This window comes from Erpetoichthys calabaricus, chromosome 3 (assembly GCF_900747795.2).
Source record: "Erpetoichthys calabaricus chromosome 3, fErpCal1.3, whole genome shotgun sequence".
In the NCBI taxonomy this organism is placed as follows: domain Eukaryota; kingdom Metazoa; phylum Chordata; class Cladistia; order Polypteriformes; family Polypteridae; genus Erpetoichthys; species Erpetoichthys calabaricus.
This window is the reverse complement of record NC_041396.2, coordinates 168,893,491-168,916,847: the sequence shown is the minus strand read 5'-3', so window position 1 is coordinate 168,916,847 and position 23,357 is coordinate 168,893,491. Positions and strand designations below refer to the sequence as shown.

The 23,357-nt window shown below is 39.4% G+C and overlaps 2 protein-coding genes across 2 annotated transcripts in view; both read right to left on the bottom strand.

Annotated features, from left to right (window-relative positions):
- Positions 1–533: 533 nt before the first annotated feature.
- On the bottom strand, positions 534–3,227 carry LOC114648462 (insulinoma-associated protein 1b-like). The gene has a single exon (XM_028797518.2). It carries the CDS (start codon positions 2,808–2,810, stop codon positions 1,386–1,388), a length of 1,425 nt encoding a protein of 474 aa, XP_028653351.1. The 5' UTR covers positions 2,811–3,227; the 3' UTR covers positions 534–1,385.
- Positions 3,228–8,427: 5,200 nt separating this feature from the next.
- Positions 8,428–23,357, bottom strand: part of cfap61 (cilia and flagella associated protein 61) — a 208,715-nt gene continuing 193,785 nt past the window's right edge. The window contains exons 24-25 of the mRNA XM_051925561.1: positions 9,777–9,867; positions 8,428–9,298 (exon numbers count right to left, since the gene is read on the bottom strand). Of these exons, the coding sequence (XP_051781521.1) occupies positions 9,098–9,298; positions 9,777–9,867 (292 nt within the window). The 3' untranslated portion in view covers positions 8,428–9,097. The remainder of the gene's footprint in view (positions 9,299–9,776; positions 9,868–23,357) is intronic.

Here is a 23,357-nt window from a genome sequence, read left to right as displayed (position 1 = left end):
ACGGCGGTTTTACAATTGTTTTGTATCACATTGTAGCCAGGAGTAAAGAAAACAAATCAACCCTGCTTGTCAGTATTTGTAGACAGATAATTCCACAATATGCAAACAGTTATGTGTATTCATTGCAAAATTGTGAGGTGTTCCGAGCCAGCCGAGAGCGCTATATGTAAGAATGCAGTGAATGAATGCGAGGTCTGTGACGAAATTAATCACAGTGATTGAAAACGTCTAAAGAGCCGTTACCGATGTACTGACGGACCTCAAAGAAAACTATTTTGAAGAACGCTTCCGGGCTGAAAGCTCGACGTGCAAAAATGGTTTGTTTTTTTTTTTTCTTTTCTCAATAGAATGTACTTTAATACAAGCCTCGTTGATTTCATGATATATTGGTATTTGTATATACAAACTTAGGATATTCTATTCGTTTTCAACAGGTCCAAGTATACAACTTAGATTTCTTTAAAAAATCATCAACATCTGTAATCCAACAGAGAGAAACTGGGCGTTTCAGTTTGAAAATATTTTTTTTATTTGAAGACATAGCAAACACAGTTGAAAACATACGTTTAAAGCACTATATAAAAGCTAACATTTAAGAAAAATAACCTGTGTAGAAAAAAGTTTGCATCTAAATTAAGAGCTGTTACGTTTTACAAGAGCTGTTGGAGATTGTAATAAATTTGTAAACCATCCACAACATTTATAAAGACTCAGGAAACCATTCTGACAAAAACAGTTATTTGGCTAAAACATGTAAAACGAAACATCAAAATAATTTATCATCGATTTCACAATATACATACAAACGACAACCCAAAAAGAAAGCAAACAATAATTTCGATTTGAATAAATAAATAAATTAATTAAATAAATAAAAATAATAATTAGAACCAAAAATAGAACATTCAAATCATACCAACTCCATTTAAAAGTGAAGACAATCATATATATGAGAGATCACAATGATTTTTAAGGCAGTTTACAGCAAGGATCGTCGATGTGGAAAAGGACGCTAATTCAAGGCATTTATGGCTACACTAAAGGAACGTATAGACTTTGATTTGTTCAAAGACAAAGCTAAATGTCAATGTCCAGCGCTTCACAAGCTATATTAAAGCTAATAAAGTAAGAAGAGAAATGCACAGCCTGTGAATTGAAGGCGTTTACATAGGTACACCTATTGAGACAACCTTTCTTAGGTCTAGAAGCTAAAACATTGGATCATGTGCAGAGGTCCTATAAAAATACTTAGAACAGTCAATCTAATTTCTTTTCTTTTCTTTAACTACCTTAAGGAGAAATCTGAAAAATATAGTATTCAAGTGTAGAGCTCCACAGAGTGGCCGGTGCAAGTCTTTTTTTTTTAAGGCACAACTTTGGGCGTTTCAGCACGCCGGGCGCACAGGCATCTGCAGCAAGATCACCTGCCGGTTTTCGGAGGGGTGGCATTTGTTGATGTGCCTTGTCAGTCCCGGAGAGCTGTAGAAAGTAGCTGGGCAGTACTTGCACGGAAACACCTGGGAGGAGTGCAGCAGACGAAGGTGGCGCTCCTGAGCCGACCTGTTGGGGAAGGTTTCGCCACAAACGGGGCACAAGTGGCACTCCAGGGGACTAAGATTTAAAGGCGCGGGGCTGTGGCTTTCCGCGCGGGGCGGTTTCTCGATCTCTTGGCTGTTAGCAAAAGCCGCTGAGTACAGGAGCTGCTCGTCGCAGGTCGCCTTGCTGGATGCGCCGGCGTGGCTCAGCAGGTGTTTCCTCAGGTAAGCCTGGCGCTTGAAGCGCTTACCGCAGTGTTGGCAGTCGTAGAGACCATCCTCAGAACCTGACTCTGATAACCCCGGGCTGGGGGTGTCGCGATCGCTCGCTGCCTCGCCCCTCGGGTCCTTTAGCTCCTCAGTTGCCTTGTCTTTCAGATCTCCCGAAGGAGGCTTGACACTCTCTGACTTGGCTCCGGGAACGACTGGTCCGGCGTTCGGGTTCTGGGGTCTTGGCTTGTGCCACCGCCGGTGGGATGCCAGATTAGCAGGACAACTGAAGACTTTATCGCATTCAGGGCATCTGTACTCCACCCGCACTATCCTGGAGCACTTGTGCTGAGCTAAAGCGAAGGGGTCCGCGTATTCCTCTTTGCACAACTGGCAGATGAATTCCCCCAGAGGTTTGTTGCCGCCGGATGAGACTGTTCTAGGCTTCAGATCAACTGGTCCTTCTTTTATCTTCAAGCCTAAAACTGGAGACGTGGTGACCTCGTCTTCGAAATTAAGTTTCCTAATAGCTTTGGGTTTCTTAGCCGCCGCTTTGCTTTTGCGCTCAGAGTCTGGCGGGGCTCTCTTGTGAGCACTTCTCACAGCCGCCGGGAGGACTGCTGTCACATTGCTACAGCTGCTGTTACTAGAGCCGATTTTCAAATCCACTGGAGCAAACAGGAGCTGGTCAAGGGTGGTAAGAACAGCCGGAGTCGGAAAGGATTCAGCTGAGATTGGGGATCCCAGGTTAAAACTTCTCTCAAAAAATTTCCTCTCGTGCTCCTTGCTGATGGGACGGGTGGGGCTATAGAGTGCCTGGTACACCGTCTCCGGATTGCCGAATTGCACGGGTCTAGCATCCTGTCCATCAGAGGAAGAGGAGGTATTGTGCGGTGATGCTGCAGCGCGGTCCGGGCTGGATGACGCCGATACTGGTGGAGAAGCAGAAGATGAGCTCGAGTTGTGCAAAGCCTTCAACGGATCCGGGTCTTCCTCGTCACTGCGGACCCTGTACGAGACGGGTGTAGATTTCTTGTTTCTTTTCACTAGAAAACCTTTGGGCATCTTGGCGAAGAACTGAAGGCACTTACAAAATAATAAAAAAAAAACTACACTCGAAGAAAAACACGGTTTAAAAATCCAGTCGTAGCCAAGAAATGGCTAACAGAGACGGGAACTGTAATTCCTTGAGTATTTCCCTGCTATTGATCTTTCCGTTCCCGAAATGCTTTCGTCTCTAAGGCATAGCTGCACTCTTTTTAAGGAGCAATGATGCCATTGTTCTCGCCCCTTGTTTCCATATCCGCGGCCAATCAGATGGCACCAAGATCCCGGTGGATTTGCTAGGGGGTGGATGCAAGCACCGAGTTTCGGAGGAAAATATTAGGAGGGATACAGATTGGTTAGCAGATGTACCTGCTTTTTTATCATTCTGCGCGCTTTGCCCCTCCTTAATGAAGGCACACGCCGGGACCCTCCTCTTTTTACGGTCTGACGACTTTCAATACAAATGCACACGTGCCACGGCTTTGTGTGCCTCCTTTGGGGGCCACTGTTCTGCCAAATGGAAATGTCCGTCACGATCAGAATCATCAGCATTTAAAATTTGGTGGCGGGGCGTACGCTTGGACATAGAAGGTTTTGAATATAACGTATGCGTGTGTGTGTGTATTTGGGTTGGGGGGTCTGGTGGCGAGGGGATTGGCAGTATTTTGTAACGAAGATGTTTATGCGCTGACAAAAGTATACGTCACTTAAGAAGTCTGAAAAAACGCAATTCCCTCTCCCATGGTCTCTTTGCACTGTTCAACAAATTGCACCTTTGAAGCTGTGTTTTATTAGAAAGGGGACTGACCTCCTCGGTACACTTAGTAAGTGGGAATATATGATTATCTTGGAAAATTTGAACCATGTGCTGGACCACTTTCTCTTACACTTTTTTAATTCACCTGATATGTTGATCGGGAATGCAGAACGCATCACTCATCCAACATGATTTTCAAAGATAGAGAAATGAAATACAGTGAAATCCGTGAATTATTCAACCTTAATTTATTACTTTCGTGTTAATGTGAATGTGTGTGAGCATGGCACGTGTCAGTTAGGCGCTGGGTTAACACCCCCGTTCTCAAATCTGACATTGTACGCATAAATAAATAATAAAATAGGCTAGCCTGTCTCCGAGCACAATTGCCCATCCCTCCCCAAGCTGTAGGGCCCGCATGTCTTTGAAAAGGAAATTGACCTCTCCACAGAGAAATGGGGCTTCACAAGCAATCTGTCCTAAAGACAGACGCGTGCTGCGTGTGATCACGGAGCCCGAACAAAGCGTCCAGACCAACAAAAAAAAAAGGCCGAGCCACATCCTTTCTTGACTAAAATCACTTCGGCATATTGACTCGTGAGGGTTTTTTAATGTGGTGTAGGTGTGTTTTTTCTTTAACCAGACCTTTTCTTTACTTCGTTGTCACAACAGGGTATGCTTATGGAAACAAGTGTATGACATCAACATGTGTAAAAAATACGTCGTGACTCCAAAAAAGCTTCGACATCCTACGAAATTGGTTAACGTTGAGACGAGATCCGTTAAAGTGCACGGTTTCATTTCAATTAATGCGATTTTAAAACCATTTTTCTTTTCCACCGAGTAGCAATTTCCAGAAAAACAATTCTGGAAGTGGGATGAAAATTGCGGAGAAGTAGGTGGACAAGTCAACCCCACGATTTAAGAACAGACAGTTCGACTGTACATGCACATGCACTGATTGGATTCAGAGTTTGCAAACTTAGTCAACATTTCAAGCCACTGTGGCACTATAATAATAATAATAATAATTCATTACATTTATATAGCGCTTCTATAGAGCATGAACTTGGGGAGGGGAGGCTTGAGTGATGAGGTGCCAACTATGAACACGCTGTGTTAGCTCACTAAACCTTAACCAAATGCTACCGGCTAATAACAGACCTACTCCTCAATGGCTGTCCCTCAAAACGTTAATCACTCTGCCTGTAAGATAAAGCTGTAAACAATTATATTTGGGAAAGTGCTTTACAATTGTAGGAAAGTTGTTGTATAGATAGGTAAAGTGCCTATAAGATGATGTTCACTGTACAAATGATCCGTTATAAAAAATATAGGTTGGTACTTCCTAAGCACGGCTGTAGCCGCAATAAAGAATTTCTAGTCTTCCCAGCAGCATGCATATATAATTGACAGAAATTCCAAAAATGTATACACACTTTGAATGAGTATAAATACAATGTTTTTTAAGGCAACTGGTTCCGTTTATTTTAACTTGCTGTATGAATCCGTCAGGCTACGCATTCGAGAGGAGATTGGAGATGAGGGACAGTTTTATTTCCATTAGTATGGAGCACCTCCCCACTACCATCATGATATGAGGGTCCATCTTGACGAAAATGTGCCAAACAGATTAACTGGGAAGAGGTAGTCCTCGCGTTCAGTAGGCTTCATGGCAATAGACCTATCTTTATAAACATTATATATATATATATATATATAGAGAGAGAGAGAGAGAGAGAGAGAGAGAGAGAGAGAGAGAGAGAGAGAGAGAGATCAATAGTAAAATGTTTACATATCAAAGTTGGCGCATGTTAATTTAGTTGTTCTTGGTGCACAGTAAGTCGGAGACTGAACCGCCAGCCGTGCGGTTTCATTCAACGCTGCCTTGCTTAAATTGCCTAGCAAAACATTTATATCTGGCTCCCTGTTCCAGCCTATGTCCCGCTTCACGCCCAGTGCTACCGGGATAGGTTCCACCCCCTCGAGGAATTGAACTAGATAATTGGGGAGGAAATTGATGGACTAGATGTGTGTGATACTCTCTCAAATCAGCAATACGGTGCCAAAAATGGGAATGACCAAACTATTTGGATTTTTCTGTATAAAGTAACGTTACCGACACTTCTTACTGATGTGTATACTGTATACGGTGTGGACAGTACATAATCGGGGCATAACAGCTATTTTTTTTTCCTCAGTTCCCTATATTATGACGTAACAACGTTTTCATAAAGTTACCTCATGGGAATCAGAAAAAGCATCGACGTGTCCTCCTGAAATGCGTCCTTTCTAAGCAGCTGCAAACATCATTACTCTAGTGTGGACCTTGAGCGGTGCAGCAGGTCCAGAAATTGGATGAGGATGAGAACCCTTTGCTATGTTATTAAGTTACGTATTACAAACACTTCAACCGGTTAATGGGTAAAAAAAATAATAATAATAACAAGGCTGTACAGACAATTTCGCATTTTCGTTTTTACTTTTTCTGATATTGTTTCTGAATCAAACTCAGCCCTCTGTCGTTTATGATTTATATTTCACATAGCTTTGAGGGTTGTGGATTTTTAGATAAGCTTTTTTTTTGGAAAGTGAAATTCAAACTGTGCCAGAATTTTGTTTAATGAAAAAAGATGGGGAAAAAAAGCGTGGCGGAAGCAATGCTCGGCCGACATGTAGGGGATTAAAAATGCCCCCGAAGTCTGTAATACGCTGGATGTGTAATTATTTGACATGGACACACAGCAGCTTTATGCTAATCTTTCCAACAATACTGCAGGATGGAGATGGATTGTCACTGCGCTCACGCGTGCCTCAGGGATGGGGGCAAAACGGGAGCAATTCCTATAAACACTCGACTTGAGGCCCTCCACATTACGCACAGCAGCAGCCCCTTTAGGCTATCAATTATTTATTAATAACCAGAGCAATCCATAAAACGGCAGAATAAGACAATAGCCAGAAAGGCCGCTCCATGCCGCAACGCACGCGTTATACGTTCGCCTTTTTTAATCTCCTGTACCGTATCACCCATCCCTTCATAAATTAATATTTCTAATTCCACAGATATAACATTCTAAATTCACATGTCGCATTTTTACTTTGTTTTATGCGAAAGCGGCAATTCAAAACACAATTACAATATATACAGCAATTAAACCTGCACCAATATATTATTAAAGTTGTAAGAGTAGTGCCCACAGAACGGTTTTTTAGCTACAGCGGGAACTTTTCAATCCGTTTCTATGTATTTTCCCCATATATGTTTCGTCTCTCGCTTCAAGAAGTGTCGAGCCCTCGGTTATTATTTAGGCGGCGCGTGCGTTTGCTCAATGGCCAGCGTGTGCTGCCTCTCGCCCCCCGCCGCTTGTCGGGGAGATGGAGGGCAGATTTGGGGCTTATTAGCATACAGCTGCCTGTCCCTCCTTCCCAAAGCGCACACAGCCACTTTAGTAACAGACGTTATCAGTACTCCGAGAAAAAGAAAAAAAAAAACGTTCTTTCTATAAATATTAAAGAGCTTCTTGAAATCAGAGGCATACAACAGGCACAGTTAGTACGGAGCTAGCGACAAGCACACACACACAATAAATACCGAATGTGTCAAAGACGCCTGTACCATATTTTATTGAGATTTTAATTGCAGCACGTTATCAGCAATACCGTTTCAAAGATGAGACAGCGAGCAACATGTAGTTTTAAAGTAAAATACTTGCAAGATTACATTGAAGCCAATTTCAATTTTAAATCAAATAAAAGACATTAAACATCTTACTTTGTGCTTGTACGTTCGTGCTTCAAGGCGCGTTAAAAAAAAGGGCTGGTAAAGCACACTCAACGCCAACCTGCTCGCGCCGCTTCCCCGTTTACGTAAAAGAAGGCGCCCGCGTGAGTGATGCGCACAATGCCCGCTCAAACTTGCCAGTCGGCGGCGACCCTTCGCGCGCCTCAGCCAGTCGGGCGTCACCTGAACGAAATGCACATATGCCATTTAAAACGTCTAACGCCACGACTAGTCGTTAAAATAATGAGTTACTAATACATATATACATACATAGATCCATAAAATGCACGCCTTCCACCTATTGGGATCTTTCAGCGTTGCAGACACGACAGCACCTTCATCAAAGGTGTTAATTGAGCGCCAAAAGTCGTTTTGAACAGCTAATCCAGTTCCACTACGTACAAGGAGGTGCGTATCTTTAACTTTTAAAAATGGTCACTGCGGCGGCTCATTAAATGGAATATGTGCCGGGTTCTGCAGAACCTGCGGATCTTGTAGCATCTATTTTCTCAACCTGCTTTTTTTCCGCGGTGGAGATGCGAAGTGAGTGCCTTGCAGGGTACAGTAACTCATGCTAGGTAACTTTTAAAGATGTCGGTCAGCCTAACCTGCACATTTTTGGGATGCACGAGGAAGAATCGGATTACCTGTAGAAAGTCCATGGAATTAATTGAATGTACAATCATTAGTGGGTTTTGAACCCAACTCTCGGGTAGCAGTATTAACCGTGGCGTTACCATGCAAACTGTGGTTGACAATTGAATACCTCGATTTCTATTTTAATAATCACATTGCCATCACATCTATCAATACATTTTAAAATCCGCATAGTAGGCTACCATTATTGTGTGGAGACATATCTCTGAAGCGCAAAGCAGGAACGAACAACTCACCCACTTACACACACACAGTACCAGTTTAAAGGCCCAGGATCTCCGAACTCGTGCGCCCGTTTAATGAAAGAAATAAAAAGCAGCCTGGAGAAATTGAACTTGTACACTCAAACCGATGACGCCAAATTTGCTTTTCTAAAGAATAAAAACTTATTCATAAATCTAGACTTAAAAGAAGAAAAAAAAAGGTTCAGAACCATAAGTAGTCGTATCACTTTATTAATGTTATGTATAACAATGAAAATAATGATGTATTTTACAAATAAACACAATTTACTGTAAGTGGAAGAAAGTAGCACAAATAAAACTTTAAAGCCATCCATGTTTACCCTTAGTCTGTCTGTGGTATGCTGTTAAGAAAGAATGGGATATAATTTGTTTGAGGTTGCCTGTAAATCCAGAACTTCAGCGCTTATTTGACACTTGCAGTTTTGTTACATGCTGTATGTGTCTGTGTGTATGAATATACATATACATAGACTTGGTTTATACTTGTGGATCCTATCTATCTATCTATCTATCTATCTATCTATCTATCTATCTATCTATCTATCTATCTATCTATCTATCTATCTATCTATCTATCTATCTAGTGGAAGTTGCTGAATTATTACAAATATATGTAAAAACAATCTGTTGGCTTCCCATGATACTCCAGTTTTCTACTTCTTCCCATACAGATCTTGTACAATAAAAAAATAGAAAGCATTTGCTATAATAGTGAACACGTTACAGAGAAAAAGTACAATGATCAAAAGGCAACATCATTTTTTTGATTGCTTTTTCAAAATTGTACTAAGCTGAACTAATGCAACACTGCCATTGTAAAGGTAGTCTCCATGCATCTTCTAGTGTGCAGAACCTGGCATGGCTAGATAAGCCCAGGTAGGGCATACATTGACAGATGGTAGCTATTATACTTCAGATAATTTAGGACACATTTTTCCACAGGACGTTTAAAGCCACATTTCAAAGCCTTCATCCTGATGAATTCTTTGGGTTCACTTGATAGGTTGTGTTCCTCTTCCATTACTTGTTGTATCAGTTCTGTAACCGATGGGGAGTCTTCCATCTAAACATAAACAAACACAAACTAAACTATAGATCATCTATGGATAGCACCAAATCATTTTTTTTTTTTGTAATTTTGATGTTAATAGAAATCCTATTTTTGTCCATTTGTCTCTCTTGCACAGAAACAGACTGTTCCATTTTGGAGAATGACCTGGCTATATTAGGCTCATTTCTTCTGGACACAAGGGACAGGCCCTGTCTTTCTGATTAGAACTGAGCTGCTCTGTTTTGCACAGGAAAGTCAACAACTACACAGGTGTGTTCTTATTGTTTTTTGTTCTGTACACTACTGTTATACTGAAAGTGACACATACTACAAAATGAATCAAATAAACAGCAAATTTCTGATTGTTTAAATTTTGTGATAGTGTTAGGTTTAATACATCTGCACTTGTTTAACTGCTCAAAAATTATACTTAACCACATTACCATGTGAGAAATGCCATGTCCTACACTATTGGATGCATATATTTTACCTGTCGAGCTGACATGATCTGGTGTACTTCACTTTTGAAATCATTAAAGCGATCATGATATATGGCCAGACACCATGGTTCCTTGAAGTAGCTGCAAAAAAAAAAGAGAACAAACTCCAGTTAGCTTGTGAATCTCTCATTAGACGCTAATAGATTTTTACCTGCCTTTGTGCTTTTCGTCTGAACAGCTCTGGCCCTGTCATGATAGTTTGTTCATAAAATACCTCCTAGAACAGCATGGTCAATCAATTATTTTAATGGATGTTCTTGATGTTCAGCCAGCTTCAGTAATTGCATTTAAAGTGGCTTAATTCAGAGCTGTGGCAAGACCTGGTGAAGAATTCAGATTTAATCAGAATTTAAAAGCTTGATGACCACTGTATGGTGGCTTTGTCATTGTTTCATCTTGCTGAAGAAGAGCAGATTGGGACATGGATTAAATACAGAAGCAGTGAAAAACATGTTTCTGGCTTATCCGAGCTTAAACAATTTTGTAAATGCAGTCGAAACATGCATTTTTTTTGTCAAAACATGTTTTTTGTATTAAATGATTTTCCATGAGAGTGCTAATGGATGTGCTTATTTTTTCTATCAGTGTGGTTGCTACTAATTAGTAAGACAGTTTCTGGTGCATTACCAAAATACAAAGGGTGAAAAAAGTACCCTGGTTTTGTCCTTCTTGGCTTTTTTCTTAATTAATGTACATAAGCACAACTGTAAAATGATTGCAAAAGTACATAATGAAATAAAGCACTGTTTAAAATCTACATTTTACTTATATATACAAGACAGGTTTCAATTATTATGATTACAAAGAAAAAAACTTTCATAATCTAAACGGAAGCACACCAACAAAATAGTAAGTATAATTTTTTTTTATCTTCATTGCTCAGCCCAGCAACAACATCTGTGCAGCATTTGTATGCTCTCACTTGGCTTCTGTGATTTCACCCCAAAGCATTGGTTTCCTCACACATCTCAAAATATAATTCCTTATTTACCTTTTTTTACATTGACTTGCACTACCCTGCCTAAGGAAAAAAGAAGTGGGTGAAAAAAGGATGAATGTTAATATAGACTGCCATCTCATTAGAAAATGGATGGAAGTTTGAACATTAATATCTCTCATTTAATTTTCTAACCCTCTTTATCTGGATCATGGTGGGGGTGGGGGGCTGACAGCATTATGCTTAAGGCAGGGACCATCCCCACAAGGGTCAGCACCTTTCACACAATTTTCTACCTACTCTCATGGAATGCCCATTTAGAGATTTCAGTCATTGTGAACTGCATGTCTTTAGGATATGAAAGAAAATCTTATATATGCACGTTGATGAAAGTCAACATTCTAAACAGTGGCTGGACTAGGATTCAAACTCTGTCACCTGGAGCTGTGAGAGTATGGTGTTAAGCACTGCACAACCATACAACACAAGTTAATCAGAAGAAATACTATATGGTTGAGGTGCATCTACACAGGTTCAGGGTGAGAACAATAACATACTAGAAGCATCACACTTATTGAAGAAGAAGAAAAAAAAGCTTAAAGGAGAAAATGCAGCATTTTAGGCTATACGGTATAATACCCATCTATCAGAGTTTCTAATAAGGTTGTCTCGTTTAACTTATACACAAAGCTTCTGGACTACTATCTCTCTGTATTTACTAGTTCTGTATCCCTATAGGCCCTTGTGTTCACTAAAACATTTACAATGAGATGCTTCATCTCACTAGTTAGTGGTTAGTATTGGCACTGTTTGCAGTTCTCCGATTTCCGTACTTTGTGTTTTGCACTAATGGCTACCCTGATAATGCTCCTCTCTTTCCATAGTGCAGGTTATCACTGAGCTGTCAATGATCCTACATGTTCACATACACATTAGGATGCAATACGTAAACACATAATGTTCATCCATGCAATTGCCACACGTTCGTGTTTCTATAACGATTGACACAAACATGACAAATGGAGCTCGAAAGAGATAAAGGAGACATGGCAGCTCACACTGCCTTAGGGTTCTTACATGTGTTAATACCGACACATTTAAAAACCAGCGTTGGCATTTCTAATGGATCATCTGTGCAAATGTTTCTAAAAATAGTAGGCTGGCAACATTGGTTTTATGAATAAAGTTGTTTAATACTATATTCTGACTTACTTCTTTTACAATTTAAAAATATCATACTCTAGTATACCATGTACAGAATATGACTACACTTCATTTAATGTCTAGGTGTAGCACTGCAGTAACTAAAGAGAACAAACGAAAATGTCTAGACAGAAGGTTATACATTTTAAAATGTAACAAAGTATCAGGGAAAATGAAAAGAAAAAGAAAAAAAGTAAGTAGGACATATCCAGTTTGGCACAGCACTTAACCCAGCACCAGGAAACCTGGGCTCAGATTCCAACCTGGTCATTGTGGAGTTTGTTTGCTTTGGCTTTCTCCAGGTATCCCAATTCTGTCCTACACTGTAAAGATATACAGGTTAGGGTGATTGGAGACTTTAAAGGATGTCAATTTCTGTCTTACATTAGTATCATTAAACAGTGTTTAAAGAGTGACATGTTGTATTATTATTATTATTGCTATTATAGACTATTCAGATAACAAACAGCACAGAGTTAAACAGTTGATGAAATTGCCTGATTTCAGTGTGGATTTTGTATGTTGTGGTCATGTCCATATATGTTTTTGCTGAAATCCTGAAGAAAATGCTGCTACGTGAGCAGTGTTTTTAAGTTGTAACATTGTGTATCTGAGTGTTGCCTAGTGACAGACTGGCATATAATCCAAACTTGATTCCCATCATGCACTCCAAGTGTCCAGGATAGGCTCCAGTAAGGGCAATTCCCATTTCATTAGGTGTGTGTACTGAGGATGCTGGAAGTTACTGAAGGGTGGGGTTCAAATTCAAGTTATGTGTCACTTTTGTTCATTTTTTATTCTCTTATTTAAATTGATTATGTTCATCCTTCCTTAATTTTTGGTTTTGTCTATGTATATCTATTGCACTGCGGTGGGTTGGCACCCTGCCCAGGATTGTTTCCTGCCTTGTGCCCTGTGTTGGCTGGGATTGGCTCCAGCAGACCCCCGTGACCCTGTGTTCGGATTCAGCGGGTTGGAAAATGGATGGATGGATGGATATCTATTGCATTTTCTGTGTTCCATATGTGTTTTTGGGTGGTCCCCCAAGAGGCGGAACCATCTGCCAATCACATATGCCAGGAACTGATCTCTGCCCTATAAATCTGGATGGTCTTCCACAGTTCATGACAATTCATTTTCAAACGTGCCTGGGAGTGGTGAGTTTACTTGTGTTTTCCTGTGCTTTTTGTGATTTAGGATTATTTGACCTTCTGCTCTGTTCCTTTTGATTACATCTCTAAATTCTGTATTGGGGCTTTGTTTGCGAGGATTGCCTTGTGTTTCAGGCAAATCCATTTTGCCTTTGTTGCCCATATTAGATTATTAATAGATTATTTTATAAAGATTCACCACTTGCCCATATTACTAGCCAAGGTTATACGGTGATATGCCCCTCTAGTGGGCATTATTGGAAGTGCTGTGAAACTCTTTAGTGTTTGGTACTCCTAATTCACAACACTCCTACAAACATCAGAGGTGGTTGCAATTTATCCACAAACAATGCCAGAGTTTAGTATATAAACAATGGACTGTGGATCTGTGAGGCAGCAGTACTGCCTGTTGCTCCACAATGGTATCCGTTAGTACTTCTTTTTTTTATTTCAGTATGTCACAAACTTAATTTCATTTTTTTTTTTTTTTTACTGTAAGATCTTTTCCTTTCAATTAATATAAATGTAGTCAAGTTAATATGCGCAATTCAATATTATGATGGCCAGCATTATGTTTTTTTTAAATACAAGTTATTTTCTATCTTGTGTTACTTGTGGTTATGGAGCTTATAATATTCAGTAGCCTATTACTGTTAATGTTATTAGTGCAATGCAAAACTTTTACCAAACTATTAAAGAGCAAAATGGAAATAAACAAGGCCCAGGTCTATACATATGTGTAGTACAGGCCCAACATTGAAAGAGTTGTCAGAGTATCAGTGAAGTTTGGCAGGGAAGGTTTATGGGTGGTAAGCCCTGCCAGTATATAGAGCGTCTCAGGAGAAAACTCTTAAAGGGTACTAGAAAGAGTGAGAGGTCATTGGGGATTGACATAAGGCTAAAAAGACTACTATGACCTGGAGTTTTCTAAGGAGGTTCTTGTACTACCTTAACACTGGTCATTACTCATAGAAGGTAATTCTAGTGTGTAAAGACCGTGACCATGGAGTTAAGAAGCAAGTTGGGACAAACATTTGACTAGCAGAAAAGTAGAGTGGACAGACAATTGAGAGAAAAAGAGATGGCAATGCAAGGGAAATTATTATTTAGATGCTTGAGCCCAATGTTTGGAAGGTAAGTAAGTGGATGAACTACCCCAATTACTAGGCTGGGACATTACAGGCCCTGTGATACAGCTAGGCTTTTATTTTGTAAATGGTTCTTATTTGATAAGTTATGTTACCCCATCTGCGGTGGACTGGCGCCCTGCCTGGGGTTTGTTTCCTGCCTTGCGCCCTGTGTTGGCTGGGATTGGCTCCAGCAGACCCCCATGACCCTGTAGTTAGGATATAGCGGGTTGGATAATGGATGGATGGATGGATGGATGGATGTTACCCCATACTCTTCCCTCTTTTGAGCATTTTTATTACTGTAAATAAATAGAGTCTTTCTTATATCTGAGATTTTCGGTAATTTCTTTTGATTGTTAAAATATCACAAAGAGTAGGGTGGTGGTGTGGCTTTCAATGATTCATAGGAGTATTTTAGTTTTTTTCATACATTTTAATCCTTTGTTAGTTATATTACATTGCCACTGTTAGACTGCGCATTAATGTCTTTCACCCACATTGACAGTACTCCCTCATATAGTACCTCTACAGAATTATGAGGAGGAGTAGAACTACTTGGATCATAGAGACTACAGAATTAGTGCATTGTAAACAATACTGTACGCAAACCAAAAAAAAAAAGAGAAAAAGTAGACTGCTTCATTGGATGCAAACCACTAAACACAAACCCAATAATTTTATATCAAAACTGCTCAGGAGTGACACTAACAGCATTTACATTATTTAAAAATGTTCTTTATACTGGTGCAATATGATTCTGGACTAGTTGTTCTCTGTCAAAGTGCTTTATTTTTTGCTTAAGAAATGTTTTGAAAAATTTACACAGGGCTCAAGCTAGCTATCTGGATAATGAGCACAATGAATTAAGACTAGTGCTGTCCCACAAAATGGTACTTTGACAAGTCAACTATCAAAACACTGTGACACCAACAAAAATGCAGCAAAAAATATTGCAGCTGAAAAGAAATACAAGTGGACTGAAATCATACCTGAAGAAATATACAAATATATTGCCTCTCTCTATATATGGACATCCTGAAGCTTCCTAAAGTTAGTGAATTGTGGCGTGTGAAAACCATCTTCCATGCCCCATACCCTCAAAGGTTAAGTCCATAGACTGGTTCCTCATCATTACCTTAAATAAGCACTTGAATGACCCAGCTGAAGATGCAGTCAATGACTAGAAAAAAGGAACAGAATGGGGCAACCATCTGCACTAAATTCAACCATTTTTTAAAAGTCTACGTACAGCCTGGAAAGTTGTCTACCATCATAACCAAATTGTTGCTGCAGATGAATGCATGGTAGCCATCAAGGCTAAGAACAAGCCAACACATTAGGCCATGTAACTTTTTATTTTGGCTGATACAATGTGGACTTTGTCATTTACACAGGGAAGCCCAGTGTAGTTAGTGGTAAGGGATTATCATTTGATGCAGTGATATCACTGGTCAAAAAGGGTTTTTTGAGATCTCAGTATCACATTTATTGTCATAATTTCTATACCAACTCACTGCTCTTCAGGGATCTGTGTGATTAGGGGTTTTGAGCCCGTTGGACTTACAAGGACACCTGAATTGGAGTGCCAAAAAGCATGGTCAACACACTGACAAATAAATCTCCAAAGAGATGCACACAGTGGATAAAAGACGGAATGTTTCTGTTCAAAAAGTGGATGGACATGAGAGGTCAGTGTGTACTCTACACTACACACTGCATATTCTGGAGAAATTGTGAAGAGTTTGTGCAAAACGAGCTTTGGTTTATGTGAGGTTGGAGGTTGTGATTCCTACAGCTGTGAAGGACTAAAACCACTTCACTTAGGGGAAGTTTGCCTGTCTAAACAGCTAGTCAGCTACTGTTCTGCATGCAAGATGAGCAGGAAGTGATACCTGACTGTGCTGCACTATTTCTTTAACATTGCTGTTACAAACAGCTACTTGCGGCACAAGCAACTGTGTGGCCTCAGAGTGGAGCAGCTGATGACACACCAGACCTTCCAAGAACAGATGTCTGCTGGACTCTGTGGAATGTCTCTATAGCCATCACAGTAGATCTACCAGAATTTATCCATCACCATTGTTCAGCTTGTGGAGACCTCAAAAATAGTCACGTGAGAGCACAGGAAATGTAAGCTGTTCGGAAAGTGCAAAGTGCGCTCGATTCATGTGCAAGGCATGCGAAGTGTCCCTCTGTGTTATTCTGCACAGGAACTGTCATGAGGCTTATCACAGTTAAACTTGCACAAAAAATTTGCACAATGAAGAAAGAGGCAATAAAAACTGTACAAAGCCGCATAAAAGAAAAAAGTAGTACAGTAATCCCTCCTCCATCGCGGGGGTTGCGTTCCAGAGCCACCCGCGAAATAAGAAAATCCGCGAAGTAGAAACCATATGTTTATATGGTTATTTTTATATTGTCATGCTTGGGTCACAGATTTGCGCAGAAACACAGGAGGTTGTAGAGAGACAGGAACGTTATTCAAACACTGCAAACAAACATTTGTCTCTTTTTCAAAAGTTTAAACTCTGCTCCATGACAAGACAGAGATGACAGTTCAGTCTCACAATTAAAAGAATGCAAACATATCTTCCTCTTCAAAGGAGCAAACAAATCAATAGGGCTGTTTGGCTTGTAAGTATGCGAAGCACCGCGGCACAAAGCTGTTGAAGGCGGCAGCTCACACCCCCTCCGTCAGGAGCAGAGAGAGAGAGATAGAGAGAGATAGAGAGAGACAGATAAACAAATCAATACGTGCCCTTTGAGCTTTTAAGTATGCGAAGCACCGTGCAGCATACTTAAAAGCTGCACACAGAAGGTAGCAACGTGAAGATAATCTTTCAGCATTTTTAGACGAGCGTCCCTATCGTCTAGGTGTGCGAACAGCCCCCCTGCTCACACCCCCTACGTCAGGATCACAGATAGTCAGCGCAAGAGAGAGAGAAAGAAAAGTAAGCTGGGTAGCTTCTCAGCCATCTGCCAATAGCGTCCCTTGTATGAAATCAACTGGGCAAACCAACTGAGGAAGCATGTACCAGAAATTAAAAGACCCATTGTCCGCAGAAACCCGCGAAGCAGCGAAAAATCCGCGATATATATTTAAATATGCTTACATATAAAATCCGCGATGGAGTGAAGCCGCGAAAGGCGAAGCGCGATATAGCGAGGGATCACTGTATACACAAATAGATTTTTACTGCCTACGAAAAATGCCTTTGCAGACTGTTCAAAGAAATGAATATATTTTCTAAACTAAGTTATCTACGGAGTTCAAATAACTTTTGCATTGTTGTAAAGTGTTTTGTTCAAGCTATTTACATTGACAACTTTGAGAGATAGATAGGTTTGATATGTTTTATTTAGTAAGTTATGAAGAAAAAAAATCCAATCTCGAGTTTTTTTTAGTTTGCTACACTTGTGAGCAGTTTAGTTTAGTTATTGTGGATTTATTATTTACATAACATTTAAATTTGGGTGGCGCATCTTGTAGGGATGTAAAGCATTTGAAAATGCTCAAAAAATGACACCACAGTAAGAAAAAATATTACAGTATGCTCAAGAAGACATGGTCTATGTCATAGTATTTAATAAATTCCATACATAATTCTGTAAAATGATTTTTATAATAATTCAACTATATACAATAACACTAATTGCTGAATACTGAATGCATACTAGTTCACTGCTGTATAAGCATATAATGGATGAGTCACACGTAAAACAATTTATTTATAAATGCCTCATTCATTTTAGCTTGATAGTACCCATTTTTAGTACATATTTTTGATGTGAGTAAAACTGGCAAAGACCTTTACTCACAGTAGGTCTGAAATATATGTTATTGAAAATATGTATTTGGTGCACCTATTCTATTTTGATGGGTAAGGGTATGGGTGAATAGCTGAAGAATAACAGCACACATAAATAGAAATGATTTATGAGTATTTATGTATTTGTGAAAAAGTTTGCATGTAGTTTTTGTGTTGTGATATATACGCTATTAAATTTATTTTGGGAGCAGTAATCATTTCAGAGAGGCAGTGTAAAACACCCTCTCAGCCTCTGTAAATGTGCTACTCAGCTAAAGAGGCAGTAGCCTACAATGGTACTTGGTACTTCTAGGACAACCTTTGACCTATAAACCCACCCTCAGTCAGTATCTCATTGATCATTATTGTGAAGGAAAGACAGAAACAACTAACTTGAAGAAAGAAAAAATCTTCCCACCTGTTGTGTGGGGCAAATATTGCTTAGATAGGTCCAACAGCACCAGTTAGGTTTTTTTCTTATTTTGTTTTAGTATTATTTATTTAACTTGGTTCCCATCTTTTTTCCAGTAAATAAGCCAATGTTCATGTCAGATAAAATAAAATAAAAACATGCTATATTTTTAAGCAGCAATAATGGAAGCAGCACTACTCTCACAAAATAAGGCATCACTACATTTCACTGCAATTACTCTCACTTCTTCACTGTCAATAAAAACACACAAGGTTGTCTGTACTAATTGCTCTGTATGTTTTGGTTGACATTAGCTTCTGTTATATTGTAAAGTGCTATAGACCTTTTTTGAGTGATATTGAAGGGTGTACAGTAAAATCTCGCATATAATGCGCACTCGTGTATAATGAGCATGAGGATTTAGCCCAAAATTTTCAGGCAAAAAATAAATTCATATATAATGCACACCTTTAACTTTTCAAGATGTTATTAAAATTGCAGTAGTTTTTTAAACAAAATTTAAAGTAATAACAATTATAATCATTTTTTATTTCAATTAGGTAAATAGGTACATTACATTTTTAATAATACTCATAGCAACAAGTAGAAAAGTACCTAGGTAACAATTTTTTAGGTAACAATTTTTTTAATTTTCAAGATTTTATTTTAAATTGTGTAAACTTTTTACAAAATCTACCTATAGGTAATAATATTTATTACCCAATCAAAAATTCATAACCCTAAATATAGGTACAGTACACCTAAATGGAAGAACAGTCATCATCACTGTTGCTAGTGAGAAGCTCATCTAGTGCATCTATTGTCATTGATATCATTGTAATAAATATCGCCATCATTATCTTCATCTGATGACACTTGTTTATCCTCCTACAAAATGTCGTCCTTGCTGTAATCAAGATAATTAATAATGGAACATTTGAGAGAACCATGCTGAATTATAGGCGCATCTAATTTATCCCAAGCCATAAGTATCCATTCGGCCAGTTCTGAGAGAGTTGGTTGATGTGTATGGCCACCAATAGTAAATTTTTGGATTACTGTTACTTAACCACACAATCCATTTATGACAGATAGCATCCTTCATCGGCTTATTGACAGAAATATTTATAGGTTGTAATAGACAGGTCATGCCGCCTGAAATAATAACAAAATCAGATTTTATTTTCTTAAGTTCCTCCTTTACAGGAGACATATCGTCAAGCAAACAATGGCAAAAATGGCATTGACATGGTGAGAAAGTGAAGCAAATGTGCTAAGCAAAATACTCAGTGGACAATGTTTTTGGGTATATTTTATTATTTTGAATTGACTTGTTGGTCTCTAATTTTGGTGCAAGTGAACTGAAGATCAAGATCTAAACTGAAAGTGCAGTAGCTGCATCAGCTGGTTGGTCCTCAGCTGATCGTGGTGCTCAACACGTTCATGTAACTAATGCGCCTACGGCAATATTTGCCTGGGAGAGCCACCACTGACATTGTACAATGACAAGAGGTACAAACCAGATTGTTTCACACTGCAACTGCCACCACCGCTCCCACACAGTCACTGCTGCCAGAGACGGCAAACACACAGTGAGAACAAGGGACGTTTTATGTTGATTTATGTATGAAACCAGAGATGGCTATTATGCAGCAACAGTGCACTGCACACAGCAGCATGTTTTACGTTGATTTATGTGAGAAACATTTGCTTTGTGTGCTTTTGAGAGAATTGAGTTTTTTTTGAATGATATTCAGCCTTGGGAAAAAAAAATTGTCCTAACAGAGTTAAAATCATAACCTACTAAAGGAACATGATGACTACTTACCTATTTACGATCAAGTCAAAATTACCGACTATAATACAGTATAATGCGCATACGGACTGAGTGGTTAGCGAAAGATGAGCACTGACATCAGAAGTGAGAGGGGAGGACAGTAACTCAACTTCACCCAACAGAGAAGTGGTACCACGGATGGAACCAAGTGCTTTATACACTTAATCAATTCAAGCACCTACATTCCTACTGTGCAGTCTTATTGAAAATACCAAAATAAAATTAAGTCTCATGTATAATGCACAACCCAATTTTTAGAGAACTAAAATGAGTGAAAATTGTGCGCAATATATGTGAGATTTTTTTGGTAGTTGTTTCTGGTAATAGTATGTTGATGGTTAGAGACAATGAGCATCTGATGATGCCCTGGGGCCTCATGCATAACGCCGTGCATAGAATTCGCACTATAACATGACGTAAGCAAAAAAGCCGAAATGTGCTTACGCACAGAAAAATCCAGATGCAGGAATCTGTGCGTTTGCCAACTTCTGCGTTCTTCAGCTACATAAATCCCGCTCAGCGTGAAAATAAACGCATGTGCACACGCTTGCTGTTCCGCCCCAACTCCTCCCAGAATTACGCCTCTTTGAATATGCAAATCAATATAAATAGACCTTAAGCCCAACGTAAGTCGCACAGTGCCCGAAATAAAAAAGTTGTCACATATCAAAGTCGGCGTGAAAAGGTGAGTCGTAGCCCACCGTCTGAGTGTCATATGAAAGCTTATTAGGGTACAGTGAAAAAAAAGGCACACAGTGTGAAAAAAGCACGAAATGTTAACTTTAATCTCGAAATTTCCACTTTAATCACGTAGTTTATTTTGTCATTAAAGTAGAACATCATAAACTTCATCTTAAAATCGTTTAATTTACTAGTTTCTTAAATCCCATCGTAACTAAAGTAGCACGTTCAATGCTTTGTTTTGTATTTGATCTTCTATGTGCTCTATGTGCCTGAATCACTACGTGCTCTTCCTCCGACAGGACACAGAATCCATTATGTTTGTAATATTACAGCTCTCTGAGTAATTAAAATACTGAGAAGTATACGTGATATCATTTTCATGATGATATGAGTTAAAGCATGTTATTAAACATGGGAACACGGTGGCGCTGTGATTGTTCATGTCTTATAGCAAGATGCTTGCTGCGCCATGCGCGACCTTCAATGAAATGCTTTATTACAGAAGTACTGTCTTTTTCAAACATACCAACCTCCAATTCCTGTCCTTACTTTTCTTTCTCCTAATACCCAATAGCCACACAATCAGCTCTGTAATAGACGTTAAGCCATCTGTAAGCTTAGAACGCCGATTCTTCAAAACGTTTAAGGAACATCGAAATATCTTCGTAATGTTTAATTATTCTATCCATCTATCCTTCCAGTGTCGCGCCAGCCACAGCATGAAAACAGTGCGAGGCAGGAACAAACCATGAACGAAGCACAAGCTCGCTAGCGCTGCGGCACCGTGTAGTTAAAGTTAAAGTTTTATCTGTATAATATAATCCACATATTTTGCTGCATTTCATCTTAAAAATGATATTGTCATCATACGTAAATACGCGATTTATAAAGTGGCTCAGGATGTGCAATATTAGAACTGTATCATAAGTACAATTACCTCATGGTAACTTGCAAGTACAAACAGTTCTACAAGGAGCACTTGAGCTGCTGTCGTGGATGTAGATCTAAGAAAGGGTAGCCACACAGGAACAGTAGCACTGCTTTGACGCTGGGTGCCACCAGTCTGCAAAACCTAACGGAGAACTTGCATACGACAGGGTATGAGGTACCGTGGAAAAGTGCGTGGCTTTACGCCAAGTGTAGGTTTTATACATCGCGATTTGAAAGTGGAAACGTGCTTACGCAACATTTCTGTGCGTACGCACCGTTTATACATGAGGCCCATGGTGAGTATCCTACTTGGACCAATTCAAGAGTGTACAAGGGAAGGGAATAGAGTGTAACAAAGTCTCTAGCATGGTTTTGGCTTCTGCTCTAAGAATGGAGGAAAATATATCTGAAGATCAGTGACTTCACATTTCCCCTCCAAACAACTTTACCTGTTCTGGCAGCAAAACATAAAAGAAGACTCGGGTGTGATTTAGTCGTCATTTGGCTAACCAATGTACCAGGGAACGAATCTGTACTAAAAAACACAACTTTCTTATATTGTACTTTACTTTTGTATCACTTTTTTGCCCAAGACAAGCCCCACCCTTCTTACATATCTCTTTGTTACTTTTACAATGGCATAGTTTAAGACTTCTCCTGGGAAATGTCAGAACAGGTGAACCTTCAGATTGCCGTGTAAACACTATAGATGAACAGGTATGACAACTACAATTATAAATTACCAATCAACTGACTATGTTTACCAAAGATGAAGCATGCCATATGTTGGGAGAATTTAAACACATGGATTGAGATTTGGGACCAGCTCAGATACTGATGTTGCTGAGGTAAGAAGACATTAAAGCTTATCTCTTTGTGTCAGAGTGATTGTTCATCTATCATCACATCATAGCATCTTTTCTCAAATGAAACTTTTAAAAGCCTACTATAATTTAAACTAAAGGCACTTTCTAAATACATGTTAAAGAAAGACATTCTAGCTCATTATTAATTAACTCCGGGGATGCTGGTCAAGAAGCCTTTGACAAGTGTGGCTAAATGGCGGAATCTGACAGAAAATTCCAGCAACCGGGTTGGGGCGCTATTAACTGCAGATTATCTGATATTTGTAGGCTATCTTGCTGGGTTGGTTCAGAGATAGTTGGTGAAGCTAACAGAGCAACACCCGGAGGTGCTGGAACTGAATGATGGGAGACAAAAAGAAAAAACAATACTTTCCACAACCACCCAAGCTTGTGAGGAACCCTAGAAGAAAAAAGGTAATCTCACCACCTCCACTGTCCAGTTATACTGTGCTCTACTACCCTAATCATGTTGAATCCATGGAATGCTTTTAGACTCCTGACAAATGTTACTGTTTTTTGGATACATGTGATCCTCTTTCTAACCCTTTTTTGAGTCAGTGGTGGTAAATGGACACAGGGTGATGGCTATGGTAGCAGTAATATAACCATTTT